Genomic DNA, 21,140 nt, shown 5'->3' on the forward strand with positions numbered 1-21,140 from the left:
GGCCGCTGCGGCCTCGCAAGCTCCTTTCGTCTCAACACTACGACACTACGGTAGGCACTGCTATTTAACATTTCCGTCAAAATAAACACCATGCATTCGCAGCAAAGAGCCAGCGGTGCCAGTTGTAAACATAGGCAAAAAACGAGCTGTTACACGTCCATTCGTGTGGCTACAATGCGGTATAAAGAGGTCGTCGGCGATGCTCGCAGCTCTTCACAGGACTACTCATGTGGTCGTTTGCATGGTGGTAGCATTGTCGATGAGCGAGATCGAGGTTTGTGCTTTCTGAGATACGAAGGAAGTCCTTCAAAAATCTTTGGAGCGGCGTCAGCCTTCAGCGTTGGTTTGTCGCGTTTCAGGGACACGGAGTCGCCGTTGATGTTAAAGTCATACGCAGTGACAATGTCCAAGGCGTCGAAATGGTTCGCACATACACGTGTATACTTCGACTCAAAGTTAAAATCGCTACTTTCCTGCCGCGGTATGGCCCGCTTCCCTTTCTTGCGCTGCTGCTTGTCTAATGGTAAAGAAAACAACAACACCTTTTCTGGTTTCCTTGTAGCCGGAACGGCACCCCGGCGCACGCAACATCTGTTAGGCATCCTAGTCCTGAGACAACGTTTTCGATAACTTAAACGTATCATATCCAGCAGCTTGTTTCGCACTGCGCGAGTATTTCAATACGCGGACGGCGCAGACGATCGATCGCCTTTTTGGCGCAGCGGTGGCGCGTTGCGGCATTTTAGAGCAGCGTATGAAGCTCGCCCATAGCGTGACGGCGCAGTTTCGTGACCATAAAGAGAATTGAATGACTCTGGTGAAACTTTGCACTGTTAAATTAACTGTGGTTCGTTTGAAGACAAAATGTGGCTTTAAGCATTGTGGTACTGAATGTGGATGGCAACTCCTTTTGGTGAATCCGTCTGCCCTTTGTGAACTTTTGTTGAATTTATGTCGTTAATCAACCTGTTTCTGTTCCTTTGGAACAGGTTTGGCCCAATGGCTTGTCGTGTACACTGCCATCACAGCTTCTTTCAGATGGCTCACAGTCATCTGTGGATGACCCTAACGGCAAGGATGACAACGCAGGAATCAAGAAGGTCTGGAAGCCAGGGCACTTTACCGATTTCTTCCGTTTCCTTTTAGTGCAGTTCCCACTATACATGATGCATTCTTCTTCTTGTTCATGCCCATTTTTTTCTTATGTAAACTCCCTTTTCAGGTGGTTACCACTGATGACGTAGCCCTGGTGAACAGCTATAGCTGCCCATTCTGTTCCTTTGTGGGGAAGACTTACTTCGAACTCAAGAGTCATCTGACATTCCATAAGCAAGAAAAGGTATGTATCTTCTATCGTTGCATCCAGAATATGCAGCAATTAGTGCTTTAGGTGTTGTATATCCTAGTGACGTTACGCTAGGTATAGTTTGCATAGGTTGACAAAAGAAGTGGAGCTCACTCAGACTTGCTCACGAAATGTATTTTGCGCTTAGGCTCTCTCAAACTCGGACTCGCCAAAATGTTTCCCAAGCGGACTCACTCGGATTAGACCCGCGAAAATTTTTCTCAGCCGGACTCACTCGGACTCAAGCTAACAAAAATATTACTCACCCGTACTCACTCAGACTTGGAGTCTAAATGAGTCTGAGTGAGTCTACTCATCAGTGCGTTGACGTATAGTTAGCTTTTTCGATCATGGTGCCAATGCTTTTTGAAGCCAGTATCTCACATAATCGGTGCTCTATGTTAGCCTTTGGATCTCGTACCTTCAAATACGAGTTATCAGTGGTTGCAATCCAGTAAGGACATTTTTATTGAAAGACATGACTCACATGAAATATCTTTATCGAGATCTTCCTGTGAAAGAGGTTGCGGAGGCAAGACAAGACACCCTCCCTCCCTTTCTGTAACTCACGCCTCTGGTCAATAAATATTGAGCTGGTGTATGAACACTAGTCTAGTGAAATATATGTGAGTAGACATGGGTATAGACGTGAGCAGACATAAAGCTGATAGTAATGCTCAAGATGAGTAGATGGGGGTATAGGTCGGCAAAAAAAGCGGAGCTCACTTAGACTTGCCAAAACTTTTCTCAACCGGACTCACTCAGACTCAGGCTCACTAAAACTTTTTGCAACTGGACTCACTCGGACTCAAGCTTGCCAATATATACTGCTCGTACAGACTCACTCAGACTCACGGCTCAATCTGAGTCTGAGTGAGTCTACTCATGAGTGAGTTCGCCGACCTATGATAGCTTGAGACACTGTTCGTCATCATTATAATTACCATCATTTATTGGACTCTTAAAAGGCCAACTCCGGTGATTTTTTTAGATCAGTGGTTCTCAGTGAAACTCACTGGCTACATTTCCCTGCATACATTCGTCATTTTTTTGTGCAAAACAGGCTTGAGGAACGCTCATATTTTTTGCAAATAAACTTTTTTTATTACCTTGAACAATACGCAGGTGTAAAAATAAGCAGGTTTAACAACGGATACTATTACCGTTTACCCACTTGCTGTTTTCTATGTCCTGTTGCTCGTACCGGAGCAACTCGGATTAGATTCGGTGGTGCTTATGTGAGCAAAATGTGCTTGTTTTGCTATGTTTTAATAATATTTGATATCACTAAAGCGCAGCTTGAATTCTATATCAAGCGTATGACGAGTGGTTGTGGTACATGCCAGCCTAAACGAGTGCACCGGTTATTGCTTTGGTCTGTCACCAGCACTGTTGTGGGAGAATGAAATCAGCGGTTAGGGCTACCTTCGGTCTTTGCTTTGCAGCGGAATGTGCTGTGCTCACTTACTGGAACAGTTGGCAACTGACTCAAGTGGCAGTGGGTCAAGTGCAAATGGCAATCAATGGCTGTTGAATTTGTCAGTATCACAGCTGTCGCAGTTTTGCAGCTTCAAAGGTGTGGTTATGTGATACGGAGCATCCACAAATCAGCAGCATCTGCTAGCTTTTCGTCTTCGCCATTTTTGTTCTCTGCTCTGGCCAGACTGGCATGCATTGCCTGCTTTCCCGGCTTGTACATCTTAATACATCGCACGAAAGAGTACTGCTCAGTTAGCTTTTGGTTTGTTTTTTGTGTTTTATTGCCTATTAACATTTTAAAATTTGCTGAGCATTTTTACTATCAGACACTGTCTTAAAGGGGCCCTGCAACACTTTTTCCAAGTAATCGTCTCATGGCTTCATTAAAAGAGCTTCTTACCTCACGAAATGACTGCTACAAAACCCTTTTAGAATCCTTCAAGTACGAGCGGAGTTACAGGGATTTGCCTCTCCTTTTGTACCAGCGAGCGCGCTGAAAGCTGCACAGGGAGGGGGATGACAAGGGGGCAAGAAGATGCGTCCCTTCGTCAGCGTGTCATGACCTTGAGCACTTTCTCTTCATTTTTTCTTCGAATGCATGGCTTACTTTCAGTGTGATTGCACGCGGGCACGTGGCGGCATCCCACGGCGGCCACGGTGACTATGCCGCTCAAGATGTTCAAATCAGCCAACGGCCATGGACTTGGGTATATGGCGCAGCAATTTGCGTATATAGCGTCATTTGTTGTTGTAGTTGTAGTAGTTGTATCTTTTATTTTCTTGTTATACAAGAAAAAGGAGAGAGAAGAGCTGACTTTGAGAATTAATTGCAAATTCCAGGCTGCATGCCGTGCTATAATGTTTAGCTCGCCTGGTCTCAGGAGCCTTGACTGCCGATCGGCAGCGTTTTCTGACTGTGCTGATTAAGTGTTGCAGGGCCCTTTTAAGAACATAAAAATTGCTGTTACCTTGACACAGTAGAAAATGGCCAGAGTTGTGGTTTAAATGCCCAAGTGGAGCATTACATAATATAGGGGGAGCAGACTGCAAAATGGAAAGTATGCTAGGAAAATATAAGTAGGTATGAAGTTGCTTTAACTGTATATTTGTTAAGTGGCATGCTAAGCATGACGTTATTAGGCAAACTTCACATTTTATCAAATAACCTTTTTCTTTTGTTCATCATACTGAGCTTATATCAACAGGCATAAGGTGAATTTTGTTTTGTGAGGATGTGTCAACTGTCTGTTTTGTTTAGGCTCATTGATGCTTATAAAGGTACCGGGTCACTACATTGTGGCAGACATTTCTGATGCTCATGGCTTTCTACGCTTTTCCTGCTTTGTTAGGGGTCAGAGTGACAATCTGCCTGCGCTATCAACAGAATCAGTTGGCCATTATCAGTGGAAAAGGCTAGCATAGAATCGAGGAGAAAGCATTGCTGCAAAATAGCAGCCCTGTTCCTGTTATTGTGATTGTGTTTATGATAGTGTCTTCATTCTATTTCAGGTTTTCAAGTGCATAGTGGGAAAGTGTGGAGAGACATTCACAGAGCTAGATTCCTTCTTGAGTCATGCCAAGAGCCATGAGAGCAACATGATGTATCGTTGTGGCCACTGTCCCCGCACTCTGGCCTCCTTGTATGAACTCAATGTCCACCAGCTTACACATTCACTTTGTGTGACCAGTGACAGTCATAGCATCAGTGTCACCATTGGTCCGAGCACAACCACAGCCAAGGCCAACAACAGGCAAGTCAATCTTTGCAGTGATAACATGAAAGTTTTATTGTCTGCACTTCTTTTCATTATTTGCCATTGCCGGTAGAATGTTGGGAAAGGGAATACAATAATATTACCTGCAGAACTACCCTTTGGAGCTTAGAATAACAGAGAGCTGAGCTAGTTGGTAAGTATTCATTCTAAAAAGACAGGGCGTGCAAACATGGACACAAGAAAGAAGTCACGACACCACAAACAGCATTTGTGGTGTCGTGACTTCTTTCTTGTGTCCATGTTTGCACGCCCTGTCTTTTTAGAGAACACCCTTTGGACATACAAACATGTTCTAAACTCAGGATTAGTTGTAGTAGCTGTAGTAGTTGCATGCTTTTGCAGACCTTATGCATTCTGTTATTTAGGGCACACAGTTAACCCTTTAATGCCTGAATTATGAAAGCGCCGAACAAAAAAATTTGTTTTTCATTTTTCAGCTTTAAATAGCAGCCTTAACACAAATCAGCAGTTGTATTATCCAAAATGCAACTTTAACGCATACTTTTAGGTATGTCGCGAATTCGCGACAACCGGCACTTGAGCCAATAGTAGCTCAATATGTTCAATGCAACGCAAGTATGGCATCGCCGCATCAATGAAGCGGGTCTCTTCAGGGCGACGTAACTTGGCGTCGTCATTGTTGTTAAATGCAAGTTTGACTTTATTGCCTCCTACCAATCACGTGACATCGTGTCGGCCACCATGTGTGCCCTAGACTCCCCCGCCCAGTATAGACAACTTCTTAGCCGACAGAATGACACGAAGGTGACGGCATCGAGAAATAGATATAGCTCTCCACGAGACAGAGCCAGTCCTTTGTTCGGATTTTTCTGCGTCGCAAACAGATTGCTCTGCTGAACAATGTGTTCCGTGAAGGTGTCATAAAAAATTTCTTGAAATATTCAATAGGAGCTCGGACAGCGTCACATTGAGGATGAGCGGTTTTCCAGTGTGGCGTTTCCCGCTGTTCTTGACAGTCTTTTTTTTTCCACCGCACTGCATGTTTTAGAAAGGCACTAGCTTGGCTGGTCTACCACATCTTCGTCTTCATCTTCACTGCTCGATGAAGACACTCGTGCTTGTACATGAAGATCGGGATCGACATCGTCGTCTTCGCTGTCATTGAGACAGCTGTCGGCACTTTTATCTTCAGGTGGCAAGCGCATGCGAAGCCTTTTTTCCCATAAAATGAGCTGAAGTCCATCTTGAACTTGTCATACTGGCAGTCATCACTGACTGACTCAAGTGCCGGATGTCGCGAATTCGCGACATACCACAGAAGTGAGGATCGCGCAGGAAATAATGTACTTCAAAACAACGTGATCTATCGTGTGCAGCCTGTTGTATGCGTGCACATCGAAAAAATTTTATAAGAGATGCAACTTACGTCCCTCGGGCAGAAAACAACGAAGTAGTGAGAGCTGTTGCACGTGCTTCGCGCTCTCCGGCAACTGATACACAACACTGGGTTCCAGCTTGCAATACCTTACATGCGATGGCGCTAGATGTCTCGTGCTGAAAGCTACGTTCGCCGCAAATATGTGACAGCCGCCGGTGAAGGCATCAACGCGTTTCGTGTGCTACTTAATCGGCGTCTTTCGGTATGTCCTGAATTCGCGACAACCGGCAGTAAAGGGTTAAACCTCGCTAAACCAAGCTGCACTTTGGTGTTGTAAAACTGTAGTTTCATTCTTGAAGTTATTACAGCAGATTCTTTCAATGCTCCTTTGTGCTGTAGTCTTCTTCAGTGTTACAGTGTGCTGTTTGCTGGTTTAATTCAGCGGTATGTTCAAGCTCTGGAGTGTTCGCTAGTTTGCTTGTTTGTTTTTGTGAATCTCTGTGGCCACTGTGCAGGTTTATGTAGCTTAATATTCAAGTGTAACATGCAAGGGCTTGCTGAATATACAATGTGACTTGATACTGGCATTCAAGATAATTCTAGATTGCAGGCAACATGTAAATGTCTCTAAAATTTGTATATGGCAGCATTTCATTAAAGGGACACTAAAGGCAAATAACAATTTCTGTCAGAGTGAAAGGTGAATGTTTGAGTACGCCTAAAACGTCAGTATTATCAACAGCGGTGCTCTGCTAATCAAGAAATTAAGGTGAATGTAGAACACGATATGCACCACCAGCGGGACATTGTGCAATGAGCCCTATAATGTCAAGAGTCCAGAGTACAATTAATCACTAGTACTCAAACTACTTGTAACAAAAAAATAACATTCCGTACATTACAAGACGTAATACAATGTTGCTTGTGCGTTTCTGTTTCATTCATGGAAAAAAGAACTTGGTGTTACCAAGAGGAACGGCACGGATGGTATAAAAGTTCATTTTTGCCGGGCTCCTATCCGCTCGCGCGGTGGCGTCTCAGTGGTAGTTTCGTTATTGCATACTGTTGCGTGTGCTTTGCACGCTCATGAAAGTCGTTCCAACAGAAAGTTCGACTAAATGCCGCGTCCCTGTTATGTTGCCGGGTGCCTGAATGGTGTGCGCCACTTGAGCAACAGCAGCTGCAGCAAAGAAACCGACGTGACTTTCCAATGGGTGCCGCAAACAAACCCCTACACCGAAGTGAACGAGTGCCGTGCCTCTGCGACATTGTGCTAAACAACACAAGAAATCTGCATGTGTGCTCGCTGCACTTTCGTGCGGAGGATCATGCCATCATCCGCAACTTTGATAACCGGAACTTGTAATGTGCCCTTCAGAGCAGAAACCGCAGTGTTGGCTGCCGGCCAGTAAAGGCGGTCAATGTTGGGCAAGGCAAACTGTACGTCAGGAGGCCCTTTCCATGCGGGCAATTCGAAGTGCGCTAAGGCTGTGCAGACCACTAAAATGTCATTTTCTTTCAAAATAAGCATTTCCTCGGCACGAAACAAGCACTACGACGTTTCTGGAACGCTATTTCAGCAATCAATGACGACTTAACATTTGCCTTTAATGTCCCTTTAAGTAGAGAAGCACCGTGCCTTTTGTCATGTTTGTTCAATAAAGCAGATCTGTCGAATATGTCAAAATGTGAGTGATGCCTGCCCAGTCTTTGGAATGACAGCCTATTTGGAAAGAGGTTGTATCTCTGTGCAGAAGTGAAGAACCTTGTGTCACCTATTGCAAACAAAATTTAATTTTGTATATCTTCTGCAGAATCTGTAGTACAAATTTTAAGTTTGGAGATACAAAGCATGTGCCCATTTTCTGTCCACTGTGCCTTTTCATGTACACCTTTCACCCAAATCTTGCCTGGCACCAACTAATGAGTTTCAGCTGTCTTGAAAAAAAAATAAATATTATGAAGGCTTCTATGCCTAATAAATAACTTTGCATTTTCTTGGCTGTGTCTTCATCCTAATATTAAGTAACAGTATGTAATTTCTAATGTCGTTATAAATGGTAGAGATATGCGATTCACATGTCTATTAGATATTGCAGTGAGTTACAATAACACCCAATTATCTAATACCCTCTTAACCTCTAGTGCTATTTTGTATGTAGTCTAGGAAAATTGACAATGTGACTGCATTGGAATGTAGTATATTTACCACTTGCACGAACCATATCCACTGACTACATACTAAATGAATAAGGCACACCACTGGTTCAGTTTTGTTATTCAGTGTGTACTAGGCTCGGGTGTGCTCACAGCACTAATATGGCCGCTGGCCCAAATCTTCACTCTTGTGTCCTTTGCTCAAGAGATTTCAGTGATGATCACACTAACGCCTTGTGACAAGCATGTGACAACACACTTTGCTTCCATTGTAGTAGAAAAATAGAAAAGCAGGAAGGGCACATGACGGAATCGAGGTGGCGTTTACATATGATGTTCCAGTGATGTTGCTTCCAAAAAGAGTTTACGAATGCTGCTTCCTTACCTTTGGCATTTTGCACACATAAGGCCGAAATGGTGGCGTACTGCTGTAGGAAGATGTCATGGGTGATTCCACATAAAATCGAACAAACGATGGCTGGTCGACCTCTTCAATTTATTTCAAAATTTTATATACTATTGCCTGATGAGTGCACAGAAAAGATCCACAATTTGTTTTGCCTCCAAAAATTTTTTCGAAGCACAGGGAATCAATAATGACGAAGGGGTGGAGTGGAGCGCTCATCTGCTTTGCTGTTTTAGCCAAGTTTCATTATGAATTGCATAGAATATATTAAAGTTAGGTAGCTGAAATTTATTTTACTAAATATATGCATGTTTTTGCTTCTGCTCAGGTATTTTTAGTTTTTATGTGTAGTGTAGATCTTTTTGTAAAAAAACCTCAAAATTTGCCCAGCAAACATTTTCTTTATCTTGAAGGTCTTTATCTCAAAAAAGCCTTGTGGCAGAGCGAAAAAAATTTCGTATTATGTTCTTCCCATACTTATCTACCAAACTGCCGAATTTTATATTTATATAACTTTTCAATAAAGAGATACGATCGGGCTATGTTCAAGAAAACACCGAACAATAGAAATTTCTGACAACAATTAAAAAAAAAAACATTTTTGATATTTCTTAAACTTTGTCCACTTATTCTCCTCCACATCAGCTTTCACAGTCATTAAAAACATATTGCATAATTTTGTTGCACTTATAGTTACAGTCTCTGCAATGAGGCCCTCATGCAAGGCTCAGAGGACCAGTCCATGCAGGTCTCAAGATCTGATGCTTCCATGCTTAGAGACACCAAAGAGAAACAATGAATCGGTTTAGATTGATAAATTGTGCTCTGAGAACTCTCATTTCATTAATTTCGCCATCATAGGTTCATAGGTTTATGAATAGAGAAAATCAAGTTAAAAGTTTCATTTTTAAATTTCACACCGAAATTTCCCCGCGTGACGTCACGGATTTCAAAGTGTATTTATGGTATTGGCACCATTGGCTCAGCAAAATTACCCCAAAGTTGGTATGTTAAGTCTATGGCCCCCTCGGAGGACAATGTACTTCATTTTTACCGATTAGGAACTACATAGTCCCGAGTAGGCCCCGTCATAACATGTGACATCACGGCGAATGGTGCGGAAACTTCAAGGTGGCGTCGCCACCCACATTTTGTTTTTGCATGTTTTCTCGCTTACTAAGCGTCTTCTCGCAGCAAGCGTGGTGTTTTTGGTATCGTGAAAGAGTACTTTACTAATATGAGAAAAATCGTTTTGCTCTTTAGAGTCCCTTTAAGAAATAAGCTTCTTAATCTAATTTTTCGCCAGTGTGAATGGCTGGAGAGTGAAGAGTTGACAGTGTTCCCGGGGTGCCGTCGTTGCTGCATGAACTTGCCGAAAGCTTTCAGTCCAATGCGCGCAGAACCAGCACTTTCCTTCGGCTGAATTTCCTGATGCATCACCTTAACTTTACGCCCGCCATATCTTGCAGCGAACATTTTCAGCTACCACCTTCTGCCACCTTCTGCACCTCGGTTTGTTTTCTCTTGATGTAGGCAGGCCTGTACCAACTTCTAACAGTGCCACAAGGTTTCAAAGAGTACACGTCGGTGGTCACAGCGATCTGGTCAATGACGTCGATATCTTCTTCAGGGGGCATAAGAATGTCGTCGCTGAACTGCGCATTCCGTGGAGATCTTTCATTGCAGTGGCAGCAAAAGCACGCGTAGCACAAGTAGTTCGTCTCACTGAGAGTCACTGATCTTTCGGGCGTTAAACGTTCCTTCAAAGCATTGATGTCTATGTCGGTAAGTCTGCGAAATTTCGGCTTCCTTGCAATAAGCCTCTTGTGCTTCGAAAGGTAGTCTCCACAATACACTCATTCAGAGCTATACTTTCTCGCCATGAGACGCACAGGAGGAGTAGAGTAAGAGCAAAGCGGAAGCCCTATCGGTGTCGAATGAATTGTGAACAGCAGACCGAACGCGCGGCCAGTTCAGGCGGTCTGCTGCCATCATCTAAGATAGGCAAGTGCATCCGGTTACCAATAGTTTTGCTTTTCTTTCCTTGGACATTCCATATCCCTTTCCGACTCCGCGACCAGTGTACTGGACATAACAAAAAAACGGAGCAGAAAAGCAAGCAAAGCCACAATCGAAGCCAAAACCACTCTGACAGCTTGTGTAAGAGGCGAGAAATACCTTTTTGAATGTAGTTCCTCCTTCAGCCCCATTTTCTTATGGGGGCGCATCAGAGTAATGGCGTCAATCAAGAGGAAACACGCACGCATGGTGTGCTCAAGCATACAAAATTATTTGAGGAGTTATCTTCACGCAATTCAAATAACTTAAATCATGCGAGCTGATTTACACCCTCTTGAAACAATGTTGCAAAAAGGTAGCTTTTGTAATCGGAAGTTTGCTCGCAATGCGAGATTGTATTCATGTCCAGTGCACTGGACACCAGGATGCAATTGGCTCGCATTGTGCTAAACATGGAGGAGAGAAAAGAAACTAGGAAGGACGTCACGTGACAATCTTGAAACCTAGCCATAAAGATTGAACGAGGAGCATGCTGCGAATTCTACCAAGAGCCTGGAGCACAAGGAGGCAGCGGCGTTGGAGGATGTTGGCTTGTGGACGCTCAGCGCGTTCCCTCCTAGCTTTTTACCCCTTCGTGGTGCTGAACGGTATGCGTGACAGTTAACAGTAGAATTTTTTCTTCTTTTTCTCAAGTCAAAGCAAACCATTTTTGTGTTTTAAAAGACGATTAACTTTCTGACAGGAACAACAACAACATTTTTTCAAGGAAGAAGGCAGAATGTGTGTACGCATATGTGGAACAAATGAATCCTAGTGTCCAGCATACTGGACATGATTCTCCCGTGAAAACCATTGTACCTACAGTCTCCTTTATTTTTTTGCATGCTTTTCAATAGCCTCTTAGCTAGAAAAGACCACTGAAAAATTTTCTTCTACCCTACGAAAAAATTCAGGACGGAAATGGATATTTTGCTTTGCTGCTGGAACACCACGTTCATGCTTTCCACTGATCGCATCTGGCGTAGCGCAGTTTCTCTGGCAGCAGCGTGTGTGAAGCGAGCGCTCATAGCTGCCTTACAGAGTTTTCATCTTGCTTCCATCTCCGCCGTGTTATCAATGCCTAGCTGCAATGCGAACAGAGGGCTGATAGAATAGCAAAGCTCCAGTACACGTGCGTTCAAGTCACCCGAGAGGTGTTGCTGTTTCGAACTCAATCGGTCTTAGGACGCGAAAATGAGCTCTCACTGTGCCGTCTCTTACAACGAGCATCTCGAATGCGCGCGCGCCTGCTCGGTAGCCTCGCGCTCGTGTCCGCTGCAGTGACCAAATAATTTCAAAGTTAATGTCGTCAGTGCTGCCGACACCTTTTTCGGTACTGCTGGCCTTTTAAAAAGAAGAAATCCAGTTCCGCCTGCATTTTAGACACTTGCTGGGCAAGAAGTCGGATCTACAACAATTGCCAATCCTTGCCTAAGGGTCTCATTGGAGGGGCCATAACTATTAGTGCAACGAAATTATGCAATATGTTTTCAATGATTGTGAAAGCTGATGTGGAGGAGAATAAGTGGACAAAGTTTAAGAAATATCAAAAATGTTGTTTTTTTTAATTGTCATCAGAAATTTCTGCTGTTTGGTGTTTTCTTGAACTTAGCTCGATCGTATCTCTTTACTGAAAAGTTATATGAATATAAGATTTGGTAGTTTGGTAGATAAGTATGCGAAGAAGGTAATACGAAATTTTTGTCGCTCTGCCACGAGGCTTTTTTGAGACAAAGACCTTCGAAATAAAGAAAAGAACGTTTGCTGGGCAAATTTTGAGGTTTTTTTACAAAAAGATCTACACTACACATAAAAACTAAAAATACCTGAGCAGAAGCAAAAACATGCATATATTTAGTAAAATAAATTTCAGCTACCTAACTTTAATATATTCTATGCAATTCATAATGAAACTTGGCTAAAACAGCAAAGCAGATGAGCGCTCCACTCCACCCCTTCGTCATTATTGATTCCCTGTGCTTCGAAAAAATTTTGGGCGACAAAACAAATTGCGGATCCCTTCTTTGCACTCATCAAACAATAATATATAAAATTTTGAAATAAATTTAAGATTTAAGTATTGCTTCACTTTAAATTTAAGAGGTCGACCAGCCATCGTTTGTTCGATCTTACGTGGAATCCCCCTCATGATTCTTCTGAAAAAATAGCACTTAATGTGGGACCACAGAAGAGTGAACAACAGAGGTGCTGTTGCACCTTTGTCTTCCACCGTTTTCTGGATCTGTATGCAGCACTGTTTTTACAGAACACTGATGCTTGACGCTTTTGAACATAATTTTCTTTATCACCACATTCATCTGGAATGATGCAGGCAGTGGCAGCAGCAAAAAGGTTGCTAAAGAGGCATTTTCACTCAAGCGCTGGACTGTTTCTGAAATTCTTTCCTGCAAGGCTGCCATGGTGACAGGCAGTAATGACTGAATCCTGTCGCTCCATATACAGTAATGGCATGTGTTGGCAGGCTTTAAAACATCCTGTAATGCTTTAAGTAGTCAAATAAATGTAGTATGTTGTAGTATTCGTTGGTGCCACTGGCTCGTGTCTCTTTTTTTTTTTTTTTTTTCATTCTTCTGCCTTAAACATGTTCACTAGTTTTCCCTTAGAGCTATATTTATTTTATTGTGCAAAGTAATTTGAGCACTGTGAAATTGAGGCATTTTCAAAGCAACTTGACATTGGACTTGCAGGCCTCACCAGTGCCCTCACTGTCTCAATCGATATGCTACGCCAGAGGCATTAGCTCATCATCAAGCCACCTGCAGTCACAACTACCCGTGCCCAATATGCCGAAAAGTGTTCCCTTGTGAGCGCTATCTTCGGCGTCATTTAATTGTTCATCGGGCATCAACACCCCATGTCTGCTCAGTGTGCCACAAAGGTTTCAAGACTGACCATTACCTTAAGGTAAGCAGCTTGTGTTATCTAACCGAGAGAACTCACCATGGTTGCTCGGCGCATATGGCTTTGTGTTGATGAGTTCATTCTGGGATTAGCTCCCAGGCAGCAGCATCTTATTCCAATGGATGTGACAAAGTGCCCATGCATTGAAAGTGCAGTGATGCCCATGCATTGAAACTGCAGTGCATGTGAAAAGCCCCGTATGCTTTAAATGAAAAGTTCTCTATGCAGCATCTAAACTGCATCTTCAAGCTGGCCAGCAGCTGTGCAAAGCATGTGTTTGCTGAACCTGTCATCCCGATTTGTGGCACTTCGCGTTACAGGCTGATGAGTGCATTGTGGAGTTGTGTAAAGGGGACAGCACTCTGTTAGTAGTGACCATGTTGCAAAATGTTTATCAAAGAGTCACAAAAGTGAAGCCTTTATGCAGTCTTGAGTAGCACCCACGTCCGGTGCATAAGGTATGTTTACAATGTCATTGTCTACATTGTTTACTGTCCATTGTGTAAAAGCTCTTTACAAAGGTAATAGCTAATAAAATTAGGGCCACCTTAGAATTAAATCTACCAAAGGACAAAGCAGGATTTCGTAGAGGCTACTCAACTGTGTAACATATTCACACTGTTAATCGGGTGACAGAGAAATGCGCAGAATATAACCAACCCCTATATACAGGGTGTTTCAAGAAATGTGTCCAACTTTCTCAAAAAATCAGGAAAATGCGATATTTGATTGCTGCCTTCAGAATTGGTTTTTCTGTAGTGGCAGGGATTCTAAGATGATTAAAAAAATTATTTGGGATTGTAATTAAAAAAGTTAAATTAATTAACTTTTTAATTAGTGGAGTTACGTGGTTGTGTCAAATGGGAGAATTAAAGTTCTTCATGCCAGAAACCCAATCCAGCTGTGAGATTTCGAAAAAGTTGCATCTAGTAATAATTACGAAGTAATGAAGTTCAACCAAATTCAATGGCGAAACCTAAACAGAAAGATGGAAGAACGCAACTGCCATATTCTTCTGAGATGTCCAAAATGAGTGAATGACTTTTTCTGCAGCGCTAGGCATCTTAAGATGGTTAGAGACGTCAATTGAGACAGTAATTAAGAAAGTTGAATTAACTTTTTAATTAGTGGAGTTAGGTGACTGTGTCAAATTGTGGAATTCAAGTTCTTCGTGCCAGAAACCCATCCGAACATTGAGATTTCGAAAAAGCGGCCTCTAGTAATAATTACGAAGTAATGAAATTCAACCGAATTCGAGGGCTTTCGCTGTTGAAAGCCGTTGCATTTGGTTGAATTTCATTACGCCGCAACAATTACTAGAGGACGATTTTTCGAAATCTCAAAACTCGGATGGGTTCCTCGCATGAAGAACTTCAATTCTCCCATTCGACACAATCGCCTAACTCCACTAATTAAAAAGTTAATTAATGTAACTTTCTTAATTACTGTCTTAAATGATGTACTTAACTACCTTAAGGTTTCTGCCGCTACAGAAAAAGCAATTCTGAAAGCCCCGAGCAAATATCGCATTTTCCTGATTTTTTGAGAAGGTTGGAGACATTTCTTGAAACGCCCTGTATAGCCTTCATAGGTTATGACAAACCATTTGATTCGGTCGAAATCTCAGCAGTCGTGCAGGCACTGCAGAATCAGGGCGTTGATGAACCATATATAAATATACTGAAATAAATCTACAGCGGCTCCACAGCCACCGTGGTCCTCCATTAAGAAAGTGATAAAAGTCCTATAAAGAAGGTTTCAAGGCAGAGAGACACAATCTCCCCCAATGCTATTCACAGCATGCTTACAGGAGGTTTTCAGGGCTCTAGATTGAGAGCAGTTAGGGATAAAGGTTATTAGTTAATGGAGAGTGCCTTAGTAGCCTGCAATTCACTAATGACATTGCCTTGATGAGTAACTCAGAGGACAAATAGCCAATCATGCTTACTGAATCGGACAAGGAAATCAGAACAGTAGGTCTGAAAATTAATATGCAGAAAACTATAAAGAGAACAGCGCTTTGCGACAGGTAGCGAGGCACTGGAAAGGAATACGTCTACTTAGGACAGGTGCCGGACAGGGACCACAGAGCCAAACCACAAGACTGAAGTAACTAGAAGAATAAGAATGGAGTGGAGCGCATTTGGCAGGCATTCTCAAATTGTGAATAGTAGTTTACCACTAGCCCTCAAGAAAAAGGCATATAACAGCAGCATCTTACCGGTACTTAACTACAGGGCTGAAACCTGGAGGCTTACGAAGAGGTTTCAACTTAAATTGGGCACGACACAGTGAGCCATGGAAAGGAAAATGATAGCAGCAACCTTAAGGGACTAGAAGAGAGCAGAGCGGGTCAGGGAACAAATGTGTGTTAAGAACATGTTAGTCGAAACCAAGAAGAAATGGGCATGGGCCGAGCATGTAGCACGAAGGCTGGATAACCGCTGGTAATTAAGAGTAACAGGCTGGATTCCATGAAAAGGCTAGCATGTAAGGATGAGGCAGAAAGTTGGGTGGGCAAATGGGATTAAGAAGTTTGCGGAGATAACGTGAGCGCAGCAAGCACAGGACCATATTGATTGGCGAAACATAGGAGAGGCCTTTGCCCTGCAGTGGGCGTAGTCAGGCTGATGATGATGATGATGACATTGTTTTTGCTTTGGCCCTTCATCGTGCATTAGGAGCAAGGTGAAACAGATATCAAACAAGCTGCAAGATGAAACATTTTTTATTGGCCTGGGCAAGTTACACTCACCTGGACCAACTTGAGACACTGATTTGTTTCTTTTTTTCTTCTAGAAGGAGGTCTGGCTTAACGGCTAACTGCAACAAAATTTCATAAGGCATGAAAAGCGCATTTTCGGTAGTGTACGTATAGAGAAGAGCCACAGAATACTTACAGAACTAGCTATTTTTCATACTAAAACTGAAGAAGAAAAAAAAAGTGCCACCATTAATTTGATATTGACAGCAACCTTCCTTCCTATCCTGTACAATCAGAAGAGCAGGTCTGTGTCTGTAACTTAACAGCTTTCACAAGACCCCAACACAGATACGCACGAGACTTATACATCAGAAGTAAACAAACCTCTGGATGTTTTCACTGTAACTTTAATTCAGTTGTACATGTCCTATAGGAACAGGTGTGCATCCAGTTTTTTTTTTTTTTTTTCCAAGAAGAGGGGCTGACTTTGAGATGGTGATTGATGATTATTCTAGAAGAATGTTAATAAAAATTAATTAATTTGTGTTCTAGTGAGCACTCTGATGCAGTAAAGTTGGGAGGAAGGACTTCATGAGTTTGTCAAGTGCCTTACGCAGGCTCTCTGCGCTTTAACTTCGAGCGGGTGGTCAGGACATCCAGATATGCCCCCTGGTTCCCCGCATGTACGGGACATACTCATACATTAATTGTTCTCCTTTACTCCTTCTTTCACTGGAGGCTCCCTGGATGTGCAAGCATCGGCTACAAATTGAAATTGTAAAGGCAGTTATACGCCACAATATGCACACAGGAAAATATACATTACATTAAATGTTGTAAAAAAATTGCGTTGCTTTTTTACCCTGAATGTTATTTTGACATGCACAAAGCTGGCTCTGCTGTACTAGTTGAGTGTTACAGTTCATGGCGAGACAATATGATGTATAAATACTCACCATAGTAGCTTAGTGGTTAAGGTATTATGCTGTTAAGTTTGAGGATTTGGGCTCGATTACTGGCCACAGTGGCCATGTTTTGATAGGGACGAAATGCTAAACCAACCATGCACTTATATTTAGGTGTGCGTTAAGGAAACGGTAGTCAAAATTAATCCAGTCCCCCCAATACAATGTGCCTCATAATCATATCATGGTTTTGGTACATAAAACCCGAGAATTAATTTTTTTATATATAAATGTGTGTGACATTGCCAAAAGTGCGTATTGCTCCAAATCAGTTCTTTGCCTGTGCAAGACTTGTGCCAGCAGGTCAAACGGTGCATATATATATATATATATCAGTTCTAGAGCAGTCAATTCCATTATTGCCATTAAACAGCTGAAGCAGGTCAGGAAAGGTGCATTACTTTGTCTGAAGATAGGCTTCACAATAAATCTCATTTCAGTGCTCACCAACATTTGGTACAAGGACACAGCTCTATCTCTTTCAATGCTGTTGCAGCTAACAAAGCACAGAACAACACAAACACAAAGAACATGTGTCTACCAACACCTCTTCCACCAGTTTCAATTACCATTTTCCTAGTCCCAAAAATTTTCTCTGACAGAACACGCATGCCCTTTCCGCCCTCCTTCCTCCTCCCACAATCTCATAATCATGGACAAAGTTTTCCTGGGGACAATATGGGCTGGGATAACATTCAAGCCAGAGTTCCTTAATCATACCAGCTGCAGAACTTTGTTCCGAAATCTGGACGTGCCCATAGACAAATCTGCTGAGGTTATTGAACCGATGCACCACCTGGAAGCAATGGCAGAAAACACACCGCATCAATGCAGTCTTCGCTGTGATTGTGCAAGTTACTGTTGTGAGAAGCAGGAATAGTTTCAAGAAAGGTTGAACAGTTACCTGGTCGTAGTATCATCTGCAAAAAAAGTAAGCCAGAAACATCACACACAGCTCGCTTCATCAAGTTTGCGGTCCTGTACAAGGTAAAGACACCTAAATATGCAATTTATTACTTTGTTTCCCTGCCAACAGGTGGCACCACAACTGGCAGACTGCGATTTTGACCATTGCTGATTTCAGATTCCGATACATGATGCCTGTTGGGAGTTCCGTAACTCATATGATTAGAGAACTCTCCCTTTAGCCTTGCTGCCTACATGTAATAGAAGTGCTGCATCGAGGGTGACCACAGATGTGTCTACCTGTGGTGGACTTGCCCTGGCATATGACATATTTTGACGCCCTTGCTCTAATGGTCTTTCTTCTGCAGTGATTTTCAAATGAATTGTAAATGAGGCATGTTTTATAAATGGAGAAATCCATGAACCTCACCTCCACCTCACCTCACCATAGGTTTATTATTAGCGGAGGAAACCAAGCTCCAAGTTTCATTTTTAAATTTCGCGCCGAACTTTGTAATTCGTGACGTAAAAGATTTGAAAGAGCATTTAACGTATTTTGGTGCCACTGGCTCGACGAAATTTCCACAAACTCGTTATGTCAAGTCTCTGGCCCCCTCAGAGGACAATGTACTTCGATTTAACCAATTAGGAACTGCGTAGGCCCAAGCAGGCGCCATCAAAAATATGTGACGTCTCGGCAAATGGTGCGGAAATTCCAAGGTGGCATCGCCACCTGTATTTTCTTTTTGCGCATTTTCCCGCTTATTAAGCGTCTTCGCGCAGAAAGCGTGGTGTTTTTGGTATTGTGGAAGACTACTTTACTAATGCGAGAAAAATCGTTTTGCTCTTTAATGACCCTTTAAAGAGATTGTTAAAGTAATATAAACATTAATCCACAGCATAGCTTTATAATGAGTACAATTGATTTCTGTTGCTGTTTCCTTGGTTTCAATATTTTTGCTTTATATTGTTATCAGTTTCTTAAAAACTGGGCATGTGTCTATGCACTCAATGGTAGTTTTCACCACCTTTGTTTTATTTATTTTTCTCCATCCTGAACAGGTCCATGCAGTTGTGCACTCCACAGAAAAGCCTTTCCTCTGTTCCCAGTGTGGAGCTACCTTCAACCGACAGGACAAGCTGAAACGGCACTACCTTGTTCATGAATCAGTCAAACGATTCAAATGCCCGTTTGCTGCGCACCTAGGCTGCCGCAAAGAGTTCAACCGTGCTGACAAGCTGAAATCACACCTGCTGACTCACAGTGGCGTGAGACCCTACGAGTGCCGCACATGTGGTCGTGGTTTCACCCAGAAGCAAAGGCTGCATGAGCATGAGAAGCTACACTCTGACGTTCGCTCATATCAATGCACCAGTTGCCAGCAGAGCTTCTTGAACCGCAAAGCACTGGAAGACCACACATGCGCTGGCGTAGCCCACCACAGCAGGCAGGCATGGTCTGTGGCACTTCGGGGGCGGCGACGGCGCTTCAATAGCTCAAGGGCAGTCAAAGCAAGAGCACGACTGGCAAAAGGGCGATCCACTGCAGCTGAGGATGGTGTGGATGAACTTGCTGGCGAGCCTGTTGAGTTAAGTAAAAGAGTGGGCGAGAAGCAGCTGGACTCTACTGGGCCTAATTTGGAAGAGATGGAATGTGCAGAAGATATTCCAACAGCGCACATTGAGATTATTTCAGCAACAGGAGATTTGGACACTGCAGTTGCTGCTGTGACACAGGTGTACCAGCCTGTAGAAGAAACTGTAGTGGTCAACGGTGTTGAGGGAACCACTATTTTGTATGAAGCTGTGGAGGAACCTTATAGTGAGGTTGTTTGAAAAGCATTGCATATTATGAAACATCCTTCTGGCTGCTCGTAACTTGCCAAGAATGCTTTTCATCACCAGACACTTGGTGCTAAATATCTGAAGGCTTTTGTCCGTGCTGACGGTACATCTGTGTCTTTACAGTCTCGTGAGTACAGCTGTCGAGTGCTAAATGTGTGTACAAAGGTCAGGAAAGATCTCTCTTTGTGTCCAAGTGTTCAAAGAGGCTTTACAAAAATATACAGACTTCTCGTAGCCTAAGACTGGTTGTGAACGCATTGTGAGGCACGACTTTGAAGTAACTTCATTTTACATGCAGTGTGGACAGTGCGAGACATGCTGTGCATGTCTTTCAGTCATCATCCCTCCCTCTTGAGGACAGAACTTCTGTGACAACTATACTGTTTGTTTGTAGATTCACTCATTCATTCTAAAGGGGTGTACAGAATTATGTGTATGCTGAATTGTGTATATAGTTCATTCTTTCTAGTGCTTAAGATAATAAGACTGTAGTCCTTAGGAGAGCTTGCAGCTATGGCAACATAGTAGCCTCCTTAAAAGGCAGGGTTAACTTTTCTTTTTTTTTTCATTGTGCACAAAATAGCAGGCACAAGTAACATTAGCTACCTCCTGAAATTTAAATCTACTAAATACTATCTGTTATATTGCAAATTTATTTTACCAAGCACAGTGCTATGGACAATGGATCTTGTATTGGAATTTCTTTATACGTATACAAAAGAGACATGTTAAGCTGATTTGATAAATTGGACCCCAGCAACATCCGAAATGTCAGCCTTACGAAAAGTGCGATTTTCAGCCTAATAACTTGTAAAAACCAGACAGACATATGCTAGTCCTCACGCTAGGTCTTTGTGATGTATTGAGAAAAATAGCATCTGCTCAGGACTAGATTATAGTTTGTCAATAAACAAAGATTAACAAAGATTTCATTTCATTATAAAACCAAAAATTGAACATGGCTGATGATATTTTCCAAACAAAGACTGCTCAAACAATTAAAAAATCTTCTAATTATTTGATGTCATGCTAGCATACAGTGCTGTGGTTCGGGCAAAAAATTCAAGAAGGGGAACTACTCCATTTTCTTCCTCTTGTCAATATCTTTTGGCTGGTTAAATGTGTGCCAGGTTCTAAAATGTTTCACTTGACAAAACACAAGTGTTGCTCTTATTGCCCCTTTAATTTCCACATGTGCAGCATTATTAAGTACCAAATGGTGAAATTTGTGAGACCTAA

At 42.5% G+C, this 21,140-nt stretch overlaps 1 protein-coding gene across 2 annotated transcripts in view; it reads left to right on the plus strand.

Moving 5' to 3' along the window:
• The window catches only part of LOC119407308 (zinc finger protein 341), a 58,975-nt gene extending 38,996 nt beyond the window's left edge, over positions 1 to 19,979 (plus strand). For both annotated transcript variants that reach the window (XM_037674230.2, XM_037674222.2), the window contains exons 8-12: positions 990 to 1,100; positions 1,223 to 1,339; positions 4,334 to 4,575; positions 13,268 to 13,484; positions 19,119 to 19,979. In XM_037674230.2, the coding sequence (XP_037530158.1) occupies positions 990 to 1,100; positions 1,223 to 1,339; positions 4,334 to 4,575; positions 13,268 to 13,484; positions 19,119 to 19,892 (1,461 nt within the window). In that variant the 3' untranslated portion in view covers positions 19,893 to 19,979. The remainder of the gene's footprint in view (positions 1 to 989; positions 1,101 to 1,222; positions 1,340 to 4,333; positions 4,576 to 13,267; positions 13,485 to 19,118) is intronic.
• The last annotated feature ends 1,161 nt before the right edge of the window (positions 19,980 to 21,140 follow it).

This window comes from Rhipicephalus sanguineus, chromosome 1 (genome assembly GCF_013339695.2).
Source record: "Rhipicephalus sanguineus isolate Rsan-2018 chromosome 1, BIME_Rsan_1.4, whole genome shotgun sequence".
NCBI lineage: Eukaryota > Metazoa > Arthropoda > Arachnida > Ixodida > Ixodidae > Rhipicephalus > Rhipicephalus sanguineus.